Source organism: Passer montanus, unplaced genomic scaffold (genome assembly GCF_014805655.1).
Source record: "Passer montanus isolate IOZ18808 unplaced genomic scaffold, ASM1480565v1 scaffold35, whole genome shotgun sequence".
Lineage (NCBI taxonomy): Eukaryota > Metazoa > Chordata > Aves > Passeriformes > Passeridae > Passer > Passer montanus.
Window position 1 is genome coordinate 1,072,887 of NW_024368263.1, and position 23,702 is coordinate 1,096,588.

At 44.8% G+C, this 23,702-nt stretch overlaps 1 protein-coding gene across 4 annotated transcripts; it reads left to right on the forward strand.

Moving 5' to 3' along the window:
* Positions 1 to 3,038: 3,038 nt before the first annotated feature.
* LOC120505664 lies at positions 3,039 to 22,329 on the forward strand. Of its 4 annotated transcripts, none has more exons than XM_039716417.1 (7): positions 3,039 to 3,057; positions 12,163 to 12,286; positions 16,389 to 16,516; positions 17,274 to 17,576; positions 18,881 to 19,024; positions 19,750 to 19,872; positions 20,933 to 22,329. In XM_039716417.1, exons 3-7 carry the CDS (start codon positions 16,453 to 16,455, stop codon positions 20,986 to 20,988), a joined length of 690 nt encoding a protein of 229 aa, XP_039572351.1. In that variant the 5' UTR covers positions 3,039 to 3,057; positions 12,163 to 12,286; positions 16,389 to 16,452; the 3' UTR covers positions 20,989 to 22,329. The 4 variants fall into 4 exon arrangements, with proteins under 4 accessions (XP_039572351.1, XP_039572347.1, XP_039572350.1 ...); XM_039716413.1 differs by lacking the exon at positions 3,039 to 3,057 and adding an exon at positions 10,965 to 11,118; XM_039716416.1 differs by lacking the exon at positions 3,039 to 3,057 and adding an exon at positions 10,990 to 11,142.
* The last annotated feature ends 1,373 nt before the right edge of the window (positions 22,330 to 23,702 follow it).

Below are 23,702 nucleotides of genomic sequence, written 5' to 3' on the forward strand. Positions count from 1 at the left end.
GCTCTCCCAGTGATATTATTCCTGGGTGGAGTAGGGGAATATTTAGCATAGAGAAGGATGAAAATGTCTTATTATGAAATTTTTTCCTAGATCTTTCCTTCCTTGGAGCATCTGTGTAAAAGCAGATCTTGTCTGGGAATGTGTGCAGCAAATCAGTCATGCAAATGAAGGGATGGTGTAAAGAAACCCTGAGGAGAACTGAGCATGGCCTGATAGCAAAACTCACCACCTTTCTGGGAATTAATCTAAAGGAACTGTGGGGTGTGTCCTGATGCAGCCCCTGACTGAATGTCTCTTGCCAGTGTTTTGCTGCAGTTTTGTGTTACAAGTTTCAATGATTTGGATTTCCATCAGCATTGTGTTGAAATAAATGTACTCTGCATGTGATTTGGATGTTTCACAAGTATTTTTAATTTAGCAATTATTTTTACATGTGTTTGTGGATGGAAAAGTCCTAATACAGTGCCTCTTGGCTAACCCCATTCTGTTCCATCCATAATCCTTTAGAAACTCAGAGCTGTTTGGATTCAGCACCTGCTGCCTCACCTGTTTCATCCACTCTCCCTTATGCTCTTCTGAGCAGAAAAAGGAACCAAGTTAAAACTCCAGGCCCACTTGTGCTTATTTCAGAGGCAAAGAACATCTTAACTTGACACTAGAGGAGGGCAAACCAGCTCTGCTGGCCTGGGCTGGACCCCAACATCCACCTCTAAGGGTGACAGAGACTTGTGAGTGGCTGGTGTTCTCTTGGGATGGACCTGCTGAGCAGGAAGGTGCTGGAGACTCCCTGAGCTGGAGCTCACATCACAGCCAAAGTGCTGAAGAGCCCTGGCTGCTGCACCTTCCTCCCATGGATCTGTCTAATCCCAGGTGTGCTGAGAGGTTCTGGGCTGGCACCTGGTCCTGCATCAAAGGGCTGCAATTGTTTTAAGCACAGACCACAATGATGTCTTTTGTGAACTCCACTCTCTTGTCCTGCAAGGACAGGGGAGTGACATTCCTTGTTTCTCAGGGTCATTTGCATCTTCATGGCCATCTCTTGCACATCTTTGTTGTCTCCTGTGCCCCTGCTCCTGCAGCCCACATTTCCCACATTGCCCACTTCCCGGATTTGTGTATTTTTCAGATCTAGTTTATATTACTGGAATATGAGCTAATTGGATGTGGATGTGCTGTGGCGTTAGTTGTTCTGATCTGTGTTTACTTCCTAACACTTTCTGATTTCACTTTGATAGGGCAAGAGGAAATGGCCTCAAATTGTATCAAGGGATGTTTAATTTGGATGCCTGGAAGAATGTAATCATTGAAAGCATTTCCAGGCTTTGGGAGGTGGTGGAGTCCCATCCCTGGAGGTGTCCAAGGAATTGCTCTGGGCTCGGTGACAAGGTGGGCATTGGGCACAGGTTGGACTCAATGATCCAGGTCTTTTCCAACTGAAATGGTTTTGGGATTCCATGATAACTGCAGCTAGCACTGAGCTACTTTTGGCACATATGCCATAATCCTGGTGTCTCTGTCTTGAAGAGTTGGTTGTGAGTTCACTGCTGTGGTGGTCAGACACTGAGCTGATTGACCATACTTCCTCTATTCAGTTCCCTTAAGGCAAAACTCCCTTCCTGCCTTCACATCTTCACATGGCAGGATAATGAATTTACTGCCACGTTAATAGAAGGAAAAGCCCCAGTGAAGACTGCTCTATTTCTATGTCTATTTCTAAACGGGAATGAAAACATGAAAGGCTTCATTTGTCCCCCCATTTAGTTTGTACAGTCCCTGCTGGATCAGCATTCTTGGGGAATAACAAAGCTGCGAGTTGCCAGGGTTGTAGTGCCTGAAGTCATGTTTCTCTCTGAAAAAGTTATTTTCTGTATTGCACAATTGACAAGACTTCAACAGCAAAATGTTAGCAGTAATGAGAAATATCTGTGATGCATCAATAAATGAGTGTTCTGTGGGACTGGCCTGTGGCCTGCCAGCATCTGGCTGTACCTCATGGAAGAAAAACACCTCTAAAGAAAACTGGAAGTCAGTGTTGGAGGAAATGGTTCGAGTCCTCAGAGAGCACCAGTTACATCAAATGCAGTGGGAAAATTTAATAAAACTGTGCCAAAGGGAAGAGTCAGACTTTGGTATGAAAGAGTCAGTTTGGAACAAGTAGAATTTGTTTGGATAAATAGCTTCAAGTCATATTTGTGCTGGGTGGGAAAAAGAAACTGCTCAGATAAGGAAGTCCTTGCTTGCAAACCAAAAAAACCCTACTGATGTTTCAGAAATGATGGTGCCATCTGCAAGATCCTTTTACACCAGGAGCTGAAATTGCTCCTTAGCTGGAATGGAGACCTCAACAGCAGCACGGTCCAGGTGGGAGGGCTGGGGGTGAGCAGAGGGGGCAACACAAAGCTGCAAGGGGAATTTCCTCTTGATTTTATTGCCTTGCCTCAAGCAGTGGAACCAATGAGCCTTGCTGCAGAGTGTCTGTAGGGAACTGCACTGCAGAGAACTCACAACTGCCCTGCATTGTTGGGTGGTCCTCATCTGATCCCCATCTGCAACAGCCCCCAAAGGCCTTTCCCTGCAGCGAGGTTGACACCTTCTATCTCCTCAATGTGCAGGAAATATAATAAAATCACAGGCCTTCTCCTTTTAGAGAAGGAAAAAGGGTTAGAAATCTCCATATTCCTGGTCCAGTGTAATCTGTCCAGTAGGGGAGCACAAGACAGGCCCAGTGATGTGAAGGTGTCAGGTGCTGATAGCATTAAACCCCAAAGGTATGTTTAACCTTTGGAACACACACTTGAAAAGTGAAACACTGGTTCTTCCTTTCCAGCTGCAAACATTAATCTTATCTCAGGCCAGTTTGAAAGCCCCCTATGTCACAGAGTTCTCATGTGAGATAGGAAATAGATGTAAATTCCCTGGTCTCTCATGCCAGGGCTGAAATAATTTCCTTCAAGATCAACATCTGCATCACACATCAACCTTGTTATAAATGGCTGAAGTAAGGACAGCAGAGTTACACGCAGAGCCTGAGTCATACAAGGAAGAATACTCAAGGAGGTAACTTTCACTGTTGATTTCTTTTCCCTCTACCCTGACCATCTGTGTATATTCTTCTCTGGTTTTGCACAGGGCAGTAGACTGTAGCATGTGAACAGTCTGCTTCACCCTCATGAGATCTTGCAAACTTCTTCTCTGCTGTCTGTGGTGCTGTGATCGCCTTCTACTGCTCCTGCTTCATTTTGCAGGCTTTAATTCCCACTGGCAGGTTTGCCTGGTGCTGCTGAGCAGCACGCTTGGCTTTTTGCTAGCCTGCAGTAGGACACCTGCAAGGGAGCAAGGGTGTAAAAACTCCTGGGTTTTGTGTGGGGAGAAATGGTTTAACAGCTTCACACTGAACTGCTGGGGGTATGGCTTTGGCTTCTGAGCTGTTGATGGGAGACCTGCAGTGCTGGGACTAGGACTGAATATCAGAGACAGCCAGATTAACACTCTGTATGGGGTCCTGAGCTGGTTTTCCTGGTTTGCTGTTTGAGCAGTGCTCCCTCCCCTCAGCGAGCAATCTGCTCCCTAGATTGTACCAAATGTGTCTGGGAAAGGTGTCTCCTACCATGTTTTTGTTGCCTTTTGGATTTTGTTATTCTCTGGGCAAGCCCTGGATTTAAGTTCCTCAGAGGGCATATGAGCTGCCCTGAGACACCAGGGAACACGTCAGGTAAGTCATTCATTGTCATCTGAGTTTCCAGATGTGCTCTTTGCTTTAGGGCAATAACACAACTGCTTGTGTCTGCATCAGTAGACATGCTCTGCAATTCCTTTGGTTCTGTTTTGAGACAGGAATGCCCAAATCCACAGAACCTGCATCCTAGAGATGGAGACATGGATGTGAACAAGTTGCTTGGCTTCTAGAAAGAAGGTGGCTGAGGAGGCAGTGAGGTACCTGTCAGGCACGCTGACCCAGGAGCAGCTTTCCTGGTGGCAGCTTTCCCCTCTGAATCCCAAAGCTGGTTTTGCTTTAGCAGAGGATAAACTGGAATTCAGGAGGGGCTGGATGCTCCAGATCCCACTGAGTGACCACCTGGAGCTGGGATGTGCTGCTGGGTGATCTTGGCTTTTAGGCTTGCAGGCCTCTTGGGTGTTGCAGACTCAAAAAAGGACATACAACCACAAACAAACATACAAATTTCCCAGTCTACAATTCTTCAGTGTCCAATAAATGGTCCCAAGGGAACTTGTAGCTGGTTTTTCCAGGGTCTGGACTGGAGGAAGGGAATAAGACTGAAATATGTGGCCTGGGAGCCAGCAGAGCTGCTGCTGTTCCTCTTCTGAGTCACGTCCTTTTCCTGATGAAAGACAAATGGGGAAAACTTGACATCTTAAAGCTGATTTTGCCCTTCTTGCATATTTCCCCTTGCAAAAGGAAGACCCCATCCTGCTGCTACAGGCAGCACTGTGTTTGCTTGGCCTGTGGCAGGGCAGGGATGTGCAGAAAAGCAGTGATTTTTAGCTGGCAGGAGGTGAATGGATCCCTTTGTGCTGGGGTTGGAAGGACTGCAGCACTGTTTTCTCAGACCTGGGAATCTTTTGGTGAGATCCAGTCCCCTACAGAGCCAGCTGATGGGGTTCTCAAAACAGCTAAATCTAAAGTTGGGTATCAGTCTTTCAGAGCTGCCCCACCCTGTCCCACACTGTAGAGGCCTCTGCTTTGAAGAACCGAAAGGATTTGTTCATTGCTCTTTCTCCCAGAAATTCACTTCAAGCTGGAAGTGCTTTCGATTCTGGTCCCAAATGTGCAACCCCAACTTTCCCAGAGATTTAAAAGTTACCTCTAGGCCGTTTTTGTGTGAGACATCACTACATCAGCAGTTTTTATGAGCTGGGGCAGGGCATGGCAGCAACACACTTGTATTTGGATCTTTTCTGAATTAGCTGGCTGGGGTTCAGCTTTGTTGTGGCTGCATCTATCACACCCAGTAGTAAAGCAAGGAGAGCACCATGTACTCTGCACTAAACCATGTCTAGGCAGTTCAGAATACAACAAAGAGATGAAGGAGGATGAGGCTGGTTGCAAATATTCCCCAGTAGTGACTTTTCCAAGGAATGCTCAAATTAGGCTCTTGACTGTCACAGGCTCTAAGAAAAAGTAAGAGAGATTAAATTTTCCTCTTGTCAGAGCAAGCAGATTCATAGAGGTAGGAACAAGGCTGGGCTTGGAAATAAAGTCACAGAATTGAGTGGGCAGGGTGTGTTGGAAAGGGGTGAGTCAGGATGGCCAAGACACAGCTCCTGGTGCTGGGCACGAGGAGAGAGCTGTGTCCTCACAATCAGATGATGTGGCAATGTCCCAGGCTGTAAATCTCTCTGCAGCCATAAACTCAAAGATAAACTTGTGCTTATGTTGCAACAGAAAACAAACACTGAGAAGAAAAACAACTGGAGTGCTTGAAGAGGAAGAGAAAATTAATTGGTTTTTTGTTCTTTTCTGGAGCTCCTTGGCCCCAAGGGAGTCAGAGGGCTGGGCTGGGACCCCCCAGTGGTGCCATTTATCAGCAGCTGGGTGCCACCTCTGCCTGGCATGGTGTCACTCCTGCTTCTGGCCTTGGACTTGTGATTTCCAATGAGCCCGTGGGTAGGCTGCCTCTCTGTCTGTGTGTCTGTCCATGAGTCTGTCTGACTGCACTGCAGGATGGCTGCTTTGGGCTCCAGTGCATAAAGCCTTGTGAACTTGCTGACTGTAGGGCAAATCCACAAGTAGGAGTAAATTATCCCAAAGGGCATTAGGTCCCCTCTACACATCCCTGTGTCTTAGGACAAGATGGCCAGCAAATATCAAATTTCTTTTAGATGATTTTGAAAGAAGCTCTGTGTCTCCTTTTATGGGCTGCTCAGAGGACTCTTTTTAAAGTCTTAAGATCACACACACAGAATCACTGGGTTGGAAGAGACCTTCAAGATCATCGAGTCCAACCCAGCCCCAACACCTCAACTAAACCATGGCACAGAGTGCCACATCCAATCTTTTTAAAAACACATCCAGGGATGGCAACTCCACTATCTCCCTGGCACGTTATCACCCTTTATAGATATAAAAAAATTCCTAATATCCCACCTATATTTCCCTTGGCATAGTTTAAGACTGTAGATGATTAGTTAATGCATGACAAGGCATGTCATTGTGTTGTTATAAAGAAGTCAGAGTGCTGGCAGCTGAAAATTTTAATACAACACCAGTTTTTGAGCTGAGAAGGTGTTTTACAGCTCACTATATGTCTCAACATGCCACTGGGGTTTAGGAGATGTTAAACCACAGCTTTTCTAAGGGTTAGGGGAAAGGGCAGGGAGATGATCCATTAAAATTTATACATTTATGTCACCACTGAAGAACATTTATAAGAACATCAAGCTGTTACCTTAAAGGAAACTTAGAGAAGGGTTTGTCTGTCAGTCAGAAACCCTGGTACCACATCTGCCACACAGTGGGGATCCCTGGCAGGAGGGGGCTGGGGAGGATGCAGTGTGCTCTGCCTATCCATGAGTTTCTGCAGAGAATTTCAGACTTTCTGTGCTGACAGAAAGAGAACAAGAGAACACTGCATTGACCTGAGGCTGTGGAGAAGCTTCCAAAATGGAATGATAGAACTGGGACTGTGGGTGTGGAGTTTGAATAGAAGTGTGTAATGCCACAGAGTGGAAAACTTAAACTCTAAATGTTCAGAATATAGTAATATCTATAAAGCAAGATGGAGGTTTTAGGGTGGAGGCTGGTCCTTCTTCACCTTCTTCTTCTCATTCTCCTTCTCTTTCTTCTTCTCATTCTTCTTCACCTTCTTCTCCATGGGTTTGGGTGGTTTTGTGTAATTGGATTTAAAAAGTCCCCATTGTGGACCATCAGGGTTGGTTATTGGGTTAAAAGTAAAAATAATTGAGGTGTCATTTCTTAATTAGACAGTTTATCCATAAAAGGCCTTGTAGACAGAGAGATGGGGCTCCATTTTTAGTTTGTTAGAGTGAAGTGCTGTAGAACTCAGGGTTTGTGAGACTGTAACAGAGATAAGAACTAATAAACATCTGAATCCAAACAAGAAATTCCATCCTGGCAGAAAGAAATAAAAAACTCAACAGCTATCCTAGAAAGTTTATAATTGTCCAGCATCCTTTTGCAGTAGGCAGTTTCCTCCATCTGCCTTTGGGTCGTGCTCAGCTGGTTTGTGATCTGAAGGGAAAGGGGATGGGGTAGAAAGTAGAAAAGTCTGAGCCAAAACCTCTAGGAATGTTAGGGAGCAGCACCTGGAGTAAAGCCCAGGCTAGGTGGGGGGAAGTAGATGTGAGAATGTACTGGGGAGTGATGTTAATTCAGCTCTGGGTGTGATGATTACCCGGGGTCTCAACCATTCTGTCTTCGATGTCCTGAGCCTGGCACATGAGTGTAATGGCAGCCAAATGTCCTGGTGTTGGCTGGAACTTCTAAGAGCTCTGAACTCTGCAGCCAAATTGCTGCTCTGGTGATGCATAAACCTCAGGGAACTGCACCTCCTGCATCTGGGATAACCATGCCTGACAACAGCTTCCTTGTGGGAGCAGCTGGTGGTGGTACACAGGTATCTGTTGAGTGAATCATTTGATAATTTGAATGATAAAAATCACTTCTGTAATACTTCCTTCATTGCCATAAAAATTTGTGGCCCTAGTTATATTTCAGCCATAAATTACTCTGTGCATATGATTAGCAAGGGAGTCCCTGGCAAACAGATAAATGGAGGTTCTGCAGGTAGGTGAGATTTGGAAAGCAACTACTACATTACTTGTTTGCTTTGTCTCATGGGCTCAAACACCTGGCATTTCAAAAGAATATAAATTTCCTTATGTCCTCTTTAACTGTAGGGAAACAAAGATTTGTTAAGGTCACCATGGTTTTTGTTTTCAGGGATAGTCAAAGAAAATGTGTGTCCCATCCTGGATTTAATTTACAGCTTGCTCTTTGATGATCCTTCTTCTCCTTTATTAAAAGAATAGTTATAACAGCTGGCTTTGGTATGATGCAGTAAGTAAACAACTTATTCTGATAAGTTGTTTTCATTTCCTATCACGGAAGCCTTTGGATCTTGTGTTGAACTGTGATGGAACTGCTTTGTCCAAGATACTGTTGGTTCACAGAATCACAGAATAGTCTGAGTTGGAAGGGTCTCTTAAGTGAATAGCCCATTTGGTATCAACCCCCAAACCTTGGCATTATTAGCACCTGCTCTGACAACTCAGCTGATCTCAGATTGTGTCTGCAAAACCAGAGGGGTTTTGGATCTCTGCTTCTGTGTGTTCTGATCTCTGGGATGCTGCTGGGTACTGACTGTGCCACAGCAGTCAGAACCAGCTCCCTTGGACACACAGTGGGTGCACAATGCTTGGAAATGGGGGCTGTTTCTCCTAAAAAGGCATCAAAGCATTCTGAGGTCAGAAGGTCACAACCAGTTCTGGTTTGGCACTCGGAAGAGAGTGTTCTAGGAAATGCTCTGTCTTTTAGAGGAAGCTCATTTCCAGCTTGTGCTCCAGCCCCTGGAGCTGTCAATGTGTATTTCTTGCAAGACAATTGTTAGTTGCATTCCATACAGGAATTTTCCAAACTCTGGTATTGTAGTTTGGAAAAAAAAACAAACCCAAGACTCAGCTATGGAAGGAAGAAAAGTGCTTTATTCACACTTGCTGTCTCACCAGACAAGATTACTGTTTCAGGGTTATTCAGCCAATATCTGCAGCACTAAACAGGCCAACAGTGAAACAGAGCACAAGAACAAATAGGACATGATCTGATCTTGTAGGAACAGCAGCTTCTTGGCAGGCTTCAAAATAATTGTCCCACCATTTAAATTTTTTAAAAAAATCATAGAAGAAGATGCCTAATACTTGGGAAGGTGATTGGATCATCCTGCAGTGACTGAATGAGGGAGTTTTAGGTGGATACACAGCTGCTGGGCCTGGCACAAGCTCCTGCTCTGTGTGCCACAGCACAGGCCTGGTGGGCAGCTGCTGGGTTGGGCCTTGAGATGTTCAACATCACCTTAATTTGCTCCATCCGTCCATCCATCCATCCATCCATCCATCCATCCATCCATCCATCCATCCATCCATCCCAACCTCAATGATTCTAAGCAAAAGATCAGAATTGTCTGCAGTCCATCTATCCTTGGGGTTAAGAAGTTAATCTCTTCTCATTCCTGCCCTTGGTCACTCTTCTGCCTCCAGGGCAGTTCCTGGAAGAGGAGACTTCCTCATGAGGTGTCCATGGGGGCTTAGCACAAGCTCTTTCTGCCTGCAACATCTTGGGTAGCTGTTGATTTCTTCTGCAGTAATTCACAGGTGCCAAAGTAAGAGACAGGGTTTTTCACAGTAACTTCTCTTCTCACACTTCTGAGCAAAGCTGAATGTGTATGCTCAGATTAAAAGGTAGGGTAACCTTTTAACCAATATCAGAAAACACCTTTATCTTTTCTTGTGGCGCCTGTCTGATGAATGGCTCGGCAATAAAAGAACGTTCTATGACCCAAAAATGGCTGTTACAAACCATTGGGGTTTCCCTTTTTATGTTCCAACCTTAAATTACCTCATGCTCTATTTTCTTAACGTACCAGATTAGCAGGGGAATTCTTACCATTAAAATGGAGATAAGTGAGATTTGGAAGCCAAAATCAAGGACAAAGTACACTGAGACCAACGGGCTAATGAGACAAAAACTCTTAATGCTGAGACCTGGGAAAGATCTTTCTGCTGCCTTATTACTTTCAATTTCCCAGAATATGAAATAAGATACACAAGATATTACAGTTCCTTGAAACAAAAAGGAATAGAAGCCCAAAACACTTCTTGTAATCATGAATGTAGATATGAGAAACTGAGATTGCTCTATGTTCATAGTATTTGACTTTCATGTCTCCTGGTTCATTTGTCATGATGAGTTTCTGGGTAAAATTCTGGTTGAAGTTAACATTGGTATTCTGGGTTGATAATTCTGGATTCAACTAGAAGGGATTTTGTGCTGTCAGGATGGATCAAAGTATAAAATTCCTTGGCCATAGGAGAAAGTTCTTGTTGGAGGTTCTCTCTTTTGGAAGTCAAAATGGAGCCTTGTTCAGGAGTGGAGTTTGTGGGATTATTGCAATATAAATACAATTTAATTAAAAAGAAGGAGGAGCTCCTTACTGAAGATATGAATTACTAGTAATTTTTTTCTATTTATCACACAGTTTATAGTCAAAGGATGCAGTGCAACTCTGTACAAACTAAAACTTCTCCAAGCAGTTTTTGGGTACAGATGATCTTTGCCTGTTCCTGATAATTCTAAATTATGCAGCCTATGTTACCTCTGAATTTCTGCCCTATGCTTGCAGAAAGCAGATGTTTGAGGAATTTTGTATCACTCAGAGGGAACACTGAAAATGGAAAAATCACATTATGGCAGAGCCAGAGGGACTCAATGTTGTATCTCTGAGGAAGAGGTGAATATGAAAAAACTCTTGTGTGGGTTGATATTACAAATCCTGTTCTTGGAGACTAACCCTTTCTGTGACAATGAATCAAGACAACAGAAAAATTAAAATTTTGAGTCATATTCCCAGAATATTCCTATCTTCAGGGGTGCCAGCTTGCACTAGAACAGCTGCAATTCCTCCAACCTAGCAATCTTCTGGGAGCCTCAAAACCCCCCAAAATTGTGGTTTTTCTGCTACATTTCACAACTGCAGCTTGTTTCCTTGTGGTGGTTCACATGCCATGTTTCAACATACTCAGGCAGTCCTGGCTGAGCAGCTCAGCCCAGCCCGGCACCCAGCGAGACTCTGCTGTCATGGGTTGTTCCAGGGTGTGAATTTGGTGTCAGGTGGCACTGGGGACAGGTTGGGACTGGCACATGTTTGTTTGGAGCATGACTCTGCTGTGGAGCCACTGCCAGACTGTGCTGAGTGCCAGGGCAGGGCACTGGAGGGAAAAAAAACTGCAGACCTGGGGCTCAGTGCAAGAGTGACTGCATCACCTTGTGGGGGTCATTCCTGCTAATGATTACCCACTTCATGAGTTACCTTTGCCAGTATTCAACTTCTCCAGAGATGCAGAAACCTCATCTGGATGCTGGAGGTGATTCTTCTGGGCCAGGGCAGGGTAACAAGGGCACAGGATAAGGGAAACAAGGGGTTTTGTTGTGGGTTTTGTGTTGTGTTGTTGGCTTGTTTGGTTTTGGCTGTGTTTGTTGTAGTGGTGGTTTGGGTTTCACTTTGAGGAAATGTCTCCAGTTTAATGTCCTGAGCCTGAAACATGAGTGAAATTATAGACAAATGTCCCAGTTTTGGAGCATTTTTTTTAACACACAGCTGCTGCCCTGAGCTGGGACTGTGAGAGCAAAGCCCAAATTCACTGGAGGGGCAGTGTGGGCGTGCAGCACAGTGATCAAATTGAAGGCTGATCAGTTCTGTATGATGTCTGCTAAATAAATCCCTGAAACTGAGTTTCCCTAAGGGTCAGCCTCCACGTTTTCCACTACAAGGGCACAGGTGCTGCGTGCTCAGCACAAACCAAACACATGAATCCTTCCAGAAACACTCCTTTTCTCCCAGAGCAAAATTTGCAAGCAGAAACGGTTTCCCTAAGGGTCAGCCTCCACGTCTTCCACTACAAGGGCACAGGTACCGCAGTGCTCAGCACAAACCAAACACATGAATCCTTCCAGAAACACTCCTTTTCTCCCAGAGCAAAATTTGCAAGCAGAAACTCCTTGTCTGGACTTTCTGGCTTGTGGATCATGTGATTATAAAAGGGACAAAGTGCAATAAAAGAGTGGTGTGGTGCAAGAGCAAACTGTGAACTGGGAGATAGCATTGCTGCTCTTAGATACAGCTATAAGTTTCTGCAGTTCCAGCAGTTCCTGCAATTCCAGCAGTTACTGCAATTCTAGCATTTCCTGAAAATCCAGCATTTCCTGAAATTCCAGCAGTTCCTGCAAGTTCCAGCAGATCCTGCACTCAGAGCAGCATGGACTTACCTGGTTTCCAATGCTCTGTACACCCTAATCCGTACTTCTGAACCGAAAGTGAAAATGCAGTTTTGGAAAATGCGGTTTCTTGTGCCATGGTTGCTTACAGAGGGTGGAGCCAGTGAAATGGCTTTTTTTTTTTTTTTTCTGAGATCCCATTGACTTTGCATTTTCTGTGGAAGAGGAGCTGAATGAATTGGGATCTGGCGAGGCTGCACAGGCACTTGGAGAAGGGAAGAGGCATGAAGGCTTCCTTGGACACAAAGAGCTTCTGAGGTACTGTCTTCTTTACAGGGTCCTCTCTTCTTCTTTAGAGGGTCCTGTCTCCCACCCTGTTCTCTTACAAATTCTTGCTTTCTTGTTTTGAAGTAGCCATTCAGAAAGAGGCACTGAAATGTCTGTGGCAGGGGGGACATTCTCAGCGTGCTGCACATTTTCTGCATAGGGAAGAACATTTATTGCTGGTGCTGGTGAGCTTTGTGACCAATTAACACCACATCTGTAGCCCAGACTGGCAACTTGCAGAGAGCTCTGTGTGAACTCACACTGATTGTGGGAATGCAGAAACGCAACAGCTTCCTCTTGGTGCATTTATATAAACTCAGAAATAATAGAATAAATGTATTGACAGCATTTTCCTGTTCATGTAATTCCTGAATAATTTTCCTAAAACCATTAACCTTTTTTTTCCTAAGAGCTCCTTAGCATGTCTTGCTAATGTCTTCTTTTCCAAAAGTTCCATCCTGTCATGTTTGCAAATAAGGGAGAATTTGTCAGAAGGGTTGCAGGAGAAATCTCTGCAGCTCTTCTCCTTTTCAAGGAGCTGATTGTGCATTTTCCCAAGTCCAGCCTGACTAATGAACAATCCAGCCTGACAGCTCTGGGTTCAGAATGAAACAAAACAGAACCAAAATACAAAGCATTAGTGGTTTTAAAGTGGAAGAAGTTAACCAGGGAAACACTTCATTCTACTTAACCTACTGCAGGCAGTAAAAAAAAGGTTATCAATGTTTTATAATGCTGTGGAAAATTTTTTTCAGAGCAGGTGGAGGAAAGCCAAAATGTGCTTTACACTTAGGATTTTTGCAGAGATTTCTCAGGTTGCTCTCTCTCCAATGGCTTGTTGGAGCTGTGGATACAAACTGCAGTCATGCACTCACTCAGGAAAGAGCTGCTTTATTTCCTCACATGATTTTGTATTGTTTTGTTTGTTTGTCTTTATTGCTAAGGCTTGTTGATAACAGACCAGTGAGGGAAACATGATAAGGAAAGTGATACCAAAATGATATTATGCAAATACTTCTCCTTTTCTGGGAAAGAACTTAGAGTAGAGAATAAAATCTGTAGGATCTTCTGAAGTTCCTTGAGTTTTATTCTGTGGCTGCCTTACTTCCTTTAATAGTAGTATTTTCTCCAAACTGACTGCAACTTAAGCCTTCCCCACAGGACCCTTAGGAATCCAAATAAATATTTTAGAGATTGTGGTGTCTTGTTCCACCAAGCTGGTTCTGACCATAAAGCCTACAGACTAAATTGCTCCTGAATCTCTAGAGCCCAGGGTATGTGGCTGGAAGAGGGGTGAGAAAATGCAGAGTTTGCAGCTGGATTTTGTTTGTGTGGAGAGGGGATGTTACCCCTGTTAGGGAATGTTAGCATGTGAACCCTGGGGCAGCAGCTCTGCTCTGCTGGCTCCTGGGGGTGTTGGGGGGACCCTGCTTTGGTCACTTTGGGGTCCCCACTCAGCTGTGCCAGAGGCAGAGTGCCTGAGGACACACACTGGAGAGGCAGTGACCTGGTTTAACTTGTGCTGGAGTAGGAGGAAACATGGGTCAGAGAATTCCAGGTCATCAGATTTTAACTGATTTTAAGAGAGAACCTTTGCTCTGCTGAAAGTGCTATTATTGCACTGGAGACTGAATTTTGTCCTTCTCTTGGCAAACATTGCAGTTATTTATTGTCTTGTGTTTGTTATGATGCTGCAGGGAGAAGGAAAAGCCTGAGAGTTTCAGATGTTCCCTCAAATAGATCCTTTCAAAACCAATACCCAAGGACCTTGTTAGGTCCTGTTAAATCCGCTTTCTCCTGCTGGTGATCCCAGGTGAGCTGGTTTGTGGGTCAGGTCTGCCCTGGGGGGAAGCTGGGTGTGAGTGCTGGTGTTTGCTGAAGGAACTCCACCTCCTCCTGTTTGTTCCTTTATTCACCTACTGCTTGTTCCTGATCTGTTTTAGGGTCTGGCTTTGCTTTGTTACAGCTCTGCAGAAAACTTCAGAAGCTCTGACAAGTGAAAGTTTGTATTACTTTGAAAAAGAAAGGGAAACAAGTGGGGAAAAAAAACTGGATGGAAAATATTTTGTCTGTCCAAATAATGTGTTTCACTTTAGATTTGAGTGTTTTATTGAAGTAAGTTTAATACTGATGGCAGGAGCTGGCCAAGGCAGCTGGAGAATTTCCAGATTTTAAGACAGATCAGTTGGGGTGAACAAAGGTTTGGTGGATGCTGTTCTGGCTGTTGAAACTGAAGAGAAGAGGGGGAGAAGGAGGGAATGTCACCAGAGAGAAGAGGAAGGGACATGTCCTTTGACCAGAATGAGGAGAAGGGCAAGAAGACTACACAAGAGAGGACCAAACAAATGAGGATACAAGACACAGACCTCATGCTGAAAAGTCCTGGGAAAACCCAAATCTTAACCTCTGGGCAAATAACTCTGCCAGATGTGCTGCAGCTGTTCTGTGCAGCAAACATGCCCTGGGGTACAAATCCTCTGGAGGCTTTTAAAAGACAAGAAGAGCTGGCACTTAGGGACGTGATCTAAGTGGTGGATTTGGCAGTGCCATGTTAACAGCTGGACTCGAGGGTCTTTTCCACATTTCTGTGATTCCAAGATTCCAAGATTGATGTCAATCCCTTGGAACTCTGCTCATCTGCAGGGTAGGAGGACCAGGCATTGTTAACTGTGCTTTGCAAATGAGGAAATGGGATAAAGGAATGTGTGAAATATGAATGATCTGAAAGAAAATAATTAAAAAGACAGGATGATTTTTTTTAATGGATGGGAAGAGGAAGATGAATTTTTTACGTATGGATTTTTTATGTATGAATTTTTTTATGTAAGAGAAAATATTGTTGTTAATACTTGGTGGGGGCAGAGGAAATCCTTGCAGGACTGCCCAGGTGAGCAGGAGCTCTGTGCATGAGGTGCAGAGGTGGTGGTGGAAGAGGATGGATCACTCCTTGGAGGGTGCAGTGCCAGGGGCCCAGCTCTGTGCAGAATTCCCTGGATTTGCATCCTGCTCAGGGCTGTCTAGAGCCTGAGGTGTCCCAGGTTTTATTCCACAGGAAATTTTGCAGCTGGTCTCAAGGATTAGGTCAGCACCTGCTGGAAGCTGGAAGGGCGTGTCCTTGGATTGTGTTTCTCCTGGTTCACCTGTTTCTGGGAAATGGGGTAGAACTCTCAGCAGGTCTAGATCAGCACAGACCAGGAGAGATAAGCATTTATTAACCTCTGTTGAATGTACAATTAGGAATTAGCGTATAACTAATTTGGAAATTTCCTCAAGGTACTTCTCAGGTAGAGGCAGCAAAAAAAAGTTGTTTTAATGAAAACTTTCAATGAAAAGCTCCCAGGAACAAAGTTTGTGTTTTCCAGAGCTAGGCTGGTAAGGAAAGTTAGGTGAATTTTCTATAATTTTTTTCTTATTTGGCAAGTATTTTAATAAAACATAAATCACAAAGTTGTGAGAATTTTATTTAAATGAAAACTAACTTCTGACTAAATCCAAGGATGTTTTGAAAGGAAATACCAAGTTATTGTTTGTTTGTTCATTTGATGTGAACAGATATTTCCCATCAGATCTCCTAAATTAAAAACATAATTCGACTTGACAATAAATATTTCGTCTTAGGCCAAGTGAAACATTCAGTCAGCATAATCCATCTTCCTTAGTTAATCTTCTGGGGGGTTTTGGATAACTTGAGAAAACTTTGGAACTTGGAAACTTAACTTTGGAAAATCTGACAGCAAATCAAGCTGTTAGTTGCTGCTCCTGTGGAGGGGTGTGTGCAGGGTCACTGCCTGGAGGAGGACGTGGACGTGGAGCCTCCTGCCCAGCAGGCTCAGGAGGGATTTCCCTCTCCCTGCAGAAGGACCTCGTGTCTCCTGTGTGCTTGAGCCAGAGGTGGGAAGGGCTGTGAGTCTGGCCCTTGCAGAGTCTGGCCCTCTGAGCTGTGTGAGCAGTGAGAGGGTTCCTCTGCCTTGCTCCATCCCGTGACCTGGGCTGGAAGCTCTGTCTGACATTTGGTCTGTGAGCTGTTCTCTTTTTGTCTGGACAAAGACAACAGAGACACTGGGGGCTAAGCACTGCCTTTAATTCCCAACAGGGAGAAGAGGAGGAGCCTGCCCTGACACTGTGGAGGATCTGGGAGAGGGCCCCCAGGCAGCCCCATGGACTCTCCTCACCTCCTGCTCTTGGGTTTCCTGCTGCTGGCTCTTGCTGCTCCCCATCCAAGTGAGTCCCTGTGTTTGACCTCGGTGCTTTTCCCTGCTCTTCCATAGCTCAAAACCTCTGAACTGTTAGGATAAATTCAGCTGTGCCCAGCTAAAAGCAAGACAACAAAACCTCTAAGGTGAGAAATTAAGGGGGTCAAGGTTGATGTGTTCGCCCTGCCACAATCTCCTCTTTTGGGAGGGGTGACTGGATCTGTCTGGTGTCAGATGAGGTGAGTCCTCTCCCAAAGGACTGACTCTTTCCCAGGAGGGTCTGAGGGAGGAAAGCTGGGACACTGCACCCAGAGTGGGCAGTGTGGCAGCTCAGCTCTGAGCTTCAGTGGTCCTGGGATCTGGCAGTGTGCTGGAGGGACACAAGGTGGGATTGTGCCGAGGAATTTGGGAAGGAAAGAGGACAAGAACAGAGGAGCTCAGCAAGAGAACATCTTTTAACTCACCTCCCAGGCTGCCAGGTTCCCAGTTAAAAAAACAGTGGAAGTAGTGGGGGAATTCTATCATGTTTCTACCCCAAAATTTATCCTGGGAACTGGTCCCAATACTGTATAAAATTTGCCCATTGGCAGACAATGTCTCCAAAGCCATGACTGAGCTTGTCCACCAAGACCTGTCTTGTTCTCTAACAGTAAACATCCAGGGAGAAAACTGATGGAAAATTCTTTTCCTTGTTTTTTTTTTTCTGATGAGACCTGTCTTGTTCTCTAACAAGGAGAAAACTGATGGAAAATTCTTTTCTTTGTTTGTTTTTTTTTCTGATTTAGGTATTGCCGTGTCCAATGCTGGCCCTGCTAAGGGGACACAAGGCAGCACAATTATGACAGTCCACTACTGTAAGCACTGTAAAGGATGCACGGACGAAGATGGGAGTATCAATTTAGAAAACTTCAGCATAATCGCTGAAATGCCAAAGAAGACAAATACTATTCCAGCAGTTGAGTTGGTGACCAACAAATCACACATCACGGTTTGCTTTCAGCAAGCAAGTTCCTCTCTTGAAGGAATTTATGGCATCTGGGACAAAACTGCTCCATTAAAACTCTGGTGCGGCATCCTGAATTCTGGAGGTACGCTGTGCTGGGAACCTGGTTATTAACTGATGGAAACCATATTTCTGGGTAGGAAACTGAACTGTTCTGTGGGCAGACAGCAAGGCTTATGAGTGAATAAACTGGAATGATTGGGTTTCTTCTGTGAGAAGAAGTCATGAAGTAATTCACAAAAGTAAATTCAGTACTTTCAGGTCAAACAGTGCTTAAAACTACACCAGGAGAGGTTCAGATAAACACTTTACTCTGGTTTATAAAGATATGTTTTTATTTTAGGGTGTTTTTGGCAACAGCAATTCCCATGGTGAAATTCTGTGCCACGTTGCAATGTGTGAATCCCACCTGCTTCAGCCAGAGCACACCCAGGTCCAGCCTCAAGAGCTGCTCTGTGCTGCTCTTCTGTCCAATTCAATAAGCACCCAGGAACATCTTTCCAGCTTCCTCACAAAACTGCCAAAATCAGGAATTCAAATACCTGTCAGTACATGGAGCAAGTGGCTCTATGAGGGCAAAACTTCATGGTGGCTCAGTCTGCAGGGCTTTTATTTAGCCCAATCTAACAGACTTTTATTTAGGCTAATCATTCCTCCTGTATTTAATTTCTGGCCACCATGAAACCATTTCTCTCGTGTATTTATGCTCACCACTGCAAAATATCTGCATGCTGTCACTACTGTGTAAAACTTTGGTGACACTGAAACATTCACAGTGAAATCTGGAAATTCTGTAGACAGGGATCCCTGTATCCCCTCCCTGGGGAAGGGGTGGATGTGTAGGTGAAGGCAGGAGGGAGTTTTCCAGATTCTCTTTGAAGAAGAAGAAGAAGCTCTACAATGGCACAGTGGGGTGCAGGGTTGGTAGGAGATGCTCTCCAGGTCTTAGAGATTTACTCAGCTACTACAAGATATTTACAACAAGCTACTTGCTTGTTCCTCTTCTGTGGTTCCTGTGGGTAAAAGGCAGCTTGAAAAAAATTTTAGTACCTTTTTATTGCATAAAGGTAATGATAAGCTTTTTACAGATGTATTGTTATTAACTGCATGTGAAAACTTTCTTACCTTCTCCAAGTATTTTCATTCTTGATTCTCAGAACAACTCATCAGCTTTGGTGAGAAGGAAATCTAATGGTAGTGGTTGATTTGGACTGTTAGGGAATGAAACATCTCCAACTTGTAGCAATCATAGCAATCTCCAACATTTTGTGCAACATGATCCACTTTTTAAATCTATTAACCTCTTCAACATCTTTAGCCCTTCAATGAAGATCTTCTACATGATCCATATTTATAATCAAAACTTTTTTTACCTTTCATCTTTCTCAGAAAATGGAGGAGGTAACTTCAGTACTGAGGACAAGAAAGTTTGCTGTGAAGCAGAGGCAATTGCCTGGCAACACAACCCTAACCTGAAGTGCTACGTTCAGAAATCACATCCAAAACACACTGCACTGCCAATTGCCCTTCCTGGTGAGGGAATTCTCGATTAATCTCTTCTTGTGTTTGCCTTTTGCTTTGAGACGGGTTTGTCCAGACAGCTTGATGTGAACGGAGTTTTACATGGGCAGGGAGATGTCCTGTCGCATTCATAATTTGAATCCACACATGCTGCAGCCAGCCAGTCTCAGAGACTTCTACTTAAAAAATGGACAGAGATGGACACAGGCTCAGGTTCCTGTAATTACATACTGACAGACACAGGGGTGCTGAGGGAAGGAGGTACATGATGGGTGTGCAACAAGTTCCCAAGAACTGACCTTATCTGTAAGTGCTAAATGAGACTTTGCCTCCAGACTAAGAGGACATTTGTCAACTGAAGGTGACATTTATATATTCAAATTTCTTTCATAGTAGAAACCCCTGTCATCTTCCTTAGGTCATGGACAAAAAGGTTTTTAAAAACCAGTCAAAGTGGATTTCCCTATTTGAACACTTCATCAAGGATGGGTCTCACCACTTGTTGTTGGTTATTTCGGATAAGATTGATGTTCAAAGGGGTGACAAGAATTTGCTTTGAATGTTGATAAAGTTTATTTCTGTAAAATATGATGAGCCAGAGGCCCTTTGATCTCTCATTTATCAGTTCCTTCTCTATCAGATGGGGCCAGTTCCTTCGTGTGGTGCTTACGAGGCAGCTCATGGCTTAGCACTCCTGCTTACTTCACTTGGATGCTCTGTTTTCTTCTACTCTGCAGGTAATCCTGAATTTCTCACCAGCAAAAAGAACAGCCTTGGCACCTGGTTGACATTCCTGTTTCTTGGGATTTGTGCAGGATGCGGCGCCACGTTTTATTTCTCGCGGCTGCGGCGTCGCCAAGGTACAGTCTGACAAATTGTGTGCTGCCTGTGGGTCCCACACCTGGAAGTGGGAAAAGGAATAAAGGGTTTTCATCCGGGATCTCATCTTCATTGTGTTGTTCCTGCAGTTCTTAGGATGTCTGCTGGGCTGACAGCTGGGATGAACTCTCCTCCTGTGGCTGCCGTGACAGTGCCCATCCTGTGGCTTTGGTGTGAAAAATAAGCATAGGAGGAGTTTCCTCACTTCTTCCTCCTGAAACAAGGGGGAAGCTCTGGCAGGGCCAAGTAATCACAGGGCTCAGCCTTCCCTCCATGGGATCCTGCTCCTTGGAGCAGTCCCAGGCTGCAGCATTGTTGTGCAGCTTACCTGGCAGGGATGTGCCCCAGACAGGACATCCAGGCATGGGCTGACAGAGCCTTCAGGAGAGTGGCTTCCTCTCCCAGCCCTGCCCACTCCAGAGCCAGCTGTAATTTAAGAATGAGTAATTCCCTAAATTAATCCAAGAGGGAAGTTTGTTTTGCAAACCAATATGAAAGGAGAGAGGTGGGGCACACTCCATCCTGTGTCCACTTGGCTCCAGGGTTTTTGGCTCCTGAGGCTGAGCCTCCTCTCAGTTACTGAACTAGTCCATCCCCTGATGCTGGTTGTTTCTTTCTGAGAGCCAAAGGATTACATTTCTGAGTCTGAATTTGTTTCAGGAAGAGTTGCACAAGTGCTTGCACAGCCAGCAAAGGCAGCACAAAACCAGTCTCACTGTTGTTACATCAATAGATTAATGGATATATTGGTGTGAGGGGTAAAAAATTTACCAGTAATGACTGCCCTGAGGTGCAACGTCCAGTGATGATTCAGGTGTGTCCTAGAGCCCCTCTAAGGCAGAAGTTGATGGGTCACTGCAGCAGGGCAGGGTCACAGCAGAGCCTTGAAGCTGCCTCTTTTGTGGAGCAAGGGGTGGCCAGTAGCAGATGGGAGAAGGGAGTTGCCTGGAGGACTTCACAAATGCAGGCATTTTGTTTATAATTCTAACTGGAATCTACCAGTTTCTTTGGTGGTCTCACAGATTATTTTTTCTTCTGCAGCTTCTAGGCAAGAGAGACAGGCTTCTGACAGAGAAAAGCTCACACATCCTCGATAACCACCTACAAGGGAGAAAACCCCTCTGCCAGCAGCATACTTCTCCTTACTCATGATGTACAGCAACCAGCTCAACACAGACTGATTTTCCATGGGAACTCCTGCCCTTGTATTCCCAAATAGTCCTGTTTTCACAAAAGTACCTTCACCACATCCACACCTTCTCCTGACTCTTGTCCAGCTCCAGGCCTGTGTGAGCAGCACAGGCAGCACCAGGAGCCCCCATCCTCTCCTTGGCTTGGCTGCAGACAGCAGGCACCCCAGGGTGTGTGACTGACTCAGCAGCACTGAAACCAGCTGAATTCTCTCTGTGACACAGTGGGAACAGCTCTGAAATGCTTCCCATGCCCTCTGCATGGCTTTCACTTGGTAATGCCACAGCAGCACCCAGGTGTCTGTATTGTTTGAATTTTCAGGTCATCTCTGCATCCACCAAAGCCTTTTGCACCACAAGCTGGCTGGTAGGTTGAACTGGAAGAGTTTGGAAGAGATATTTGATTTTGCCCTCGCCTCAGGCTGAGGACATCTCTGAGTGTTTGTTCCAGTGCAGGGCTGGGTTGGAGGCTGTGTCCAGCTCCCTCAGGAATAGCATTGGGTCACAGAGGCCTTGTTCACCCCAAGCTGAGCAGAACTCTAGTATCAATCCTCCTGACAAATGAGGCAAGTTTAGACAGTGTGAGATGAGTACAGCCCCTCAGGAATCCCACTGGGCACTTGGTATCCTTAAATCATTCCCCATTCCCACCTGATTTGAATAAATCCTCAGCTTTTGCATTGGTTCTAATTTACTGTCAGGACTGTTGAGCAAAAATCAGTGGCAGCACAAGGGGAGAAGCAAATCCCTAAAGCAATGTGAATGCTTGTTGAATCACTGTTCTTTTGTCACACAGCTAAACACAAGCACACACACAGTTCTTGCTTCATTTCTGCTTTGATTGGCTGGATTTTGTTTGTTGCTTGTTTTTTCCTCAATGTGTCTTAACCATCCAGTCAGCAGCAGAGTGAACCTTGCCAACAAACTATCTTGTGTTGGTGCTCAATATCAAATTTGCATTTTACTGATCCCTTTGGTGGTAATGTTTTGAGATCTCCAACACTTTGAACAGGCATTTCCCATTTGATTTGATCCCTCTGTTCCTTCCTATCCATTGTAAAAATGCTTCTTGCTCAGTTTCTTTGGTTATTGGGGTCATTGGAAATCTCTGAGGATGTCATTATACATTTGTATACCTTTGTTTCTCACTGTAGACTGGACTTATACCTTCTGCAATCCTCTTTCAGAGAATCTGTATTATCCAGTTTGTTGATGTTATTAATGCTTTTTCCTTGATGTTATTAAATGCTTCTTAAAAAAAAAAAAGTGTTTTCTTCTATTCTCTGCCACTTTTTCTTACCTTTGCATTCCTGATTTAGATCTGATGCCAGCTCCAGTTATCAGGCTGAGTTTACTGCAGCTTTTATTTTGAGAACCAATGGGATCATCACAGGAATATAGAGATAACTAAATTTTCTGTGTGAGTGACAGCAGGCACTCCTTTGCCAAGGCCTTTGAAGCCTGGGAAGGTGCTGAGCTGCTCAGGTCACTGGGCATGAAAGGCACTACAGGTGCCAGAGCAGCCAAGAAATGACATGTCCAGCACAGGGAGACTGAGGTCCAGTCTCACAGAGCAGTTCTGTTGGTGGAGGACTGGTTCCTGCCACCCAAAAAACCTCACCCAAAAAAAGAGAGAAGAAAGCAGCAGATCTTACCCTCATCTGTATTTTCTGTGCTTACAGGCCCTGAACTCACAACAGACCTGGGAGCCCTTGCATGGCCAGGCAGTGCCAGGCTGGGGAGCAGAGCTCAAATCCAGTCACTCACATCCCTGCTGCAGTACCCAGAGGGACATGGTGACTGCCCAGCTGCTTCTGAGCAGGTTCCTGGGGAGTTTCTGGGAGTGTGATTGGCTTTTTCCATGTTTTCCCTACTGCACTGTACCACACATCAGCATGGGCTTGCCTGGTGTCAATGTTCAGGGACACTGCACTTTAAAAGTGAAAGTGAAAATCCAATTACAGGCAATTAGGCACTAATTACATCAAGTTAAATTTCAAAGAATGGAGGAACCAATATCCTGCTTTTCCTCCAGTATCCAAGCGACTTTCTCCTCTCCTGGTCAGGGCTCTGGAAGGGGAGCTGAACGAGCTGGGGGCTGGAAAGGCTCCACAGGCACAGGGGGATGGGAAGAGGCATGAAGGCTTCCTTGGTCACAAACAACGTGTGTGGTGCTCACACTGTCTTCTTTAAGTGCTTCTGTCTTCTAAGACAATCTCTTCCCTTAGAAATTGTTGCTCTTTTTGCTTGTTAAGTAGAGATGTAGAATATAATTGGCTGTCTGGGTTGCAAATTTAATTCTCACTTTGCTATGGTGGAAAAGGCTTTATTGTCCTGGTAAAGATTGGAATTATTTATTGTCTTGGCTTTGCAATGAAGTTAAGAGAGAAGGAAAAGCATGAAAGTTTCAGGTAATGATGTTTCCTCGAATAGATCCTTTTAGCAACAAGATCAAAAGACCTTGTTAGGGCTCTACAGTTTTCCTGTCAAATCCTCTTTCTCCTGCTGGTGATGTGAGGTGGGCTGGTTTGTGGGTCAGGTCTGCCCTGGGGGGAAGCTGGGTGTGGGTGCTGGTGTTTGCTGAAGGAACTCCAGCTCCTTCTGCTTGGCAATTATTCACA

Coding starts and splice junctions, on each gene's coding strand:
- LOC120505664 (XM_039716417.1), top strand. CDS start 16,453: ATGGACTCTCCTCACCTCCTGCTCTTGGGTTTCCTGCTGCTGGCTCTT. Junction 16,517..17,273: donor TCTTGCTGCTCCCCATCCAA/GTGAGTCCCTGT, acceptor TTTCTGATTTAG/GTATTGCCGTGTCCAATGCT. Junction 19,873..20,932: donor GCGGCTGCGGCGTCGCCAAG/GTACAGTCTGAC, acceptor TTTCTTCTGCAG/CTTCTAGGCAAGAGAGACAG.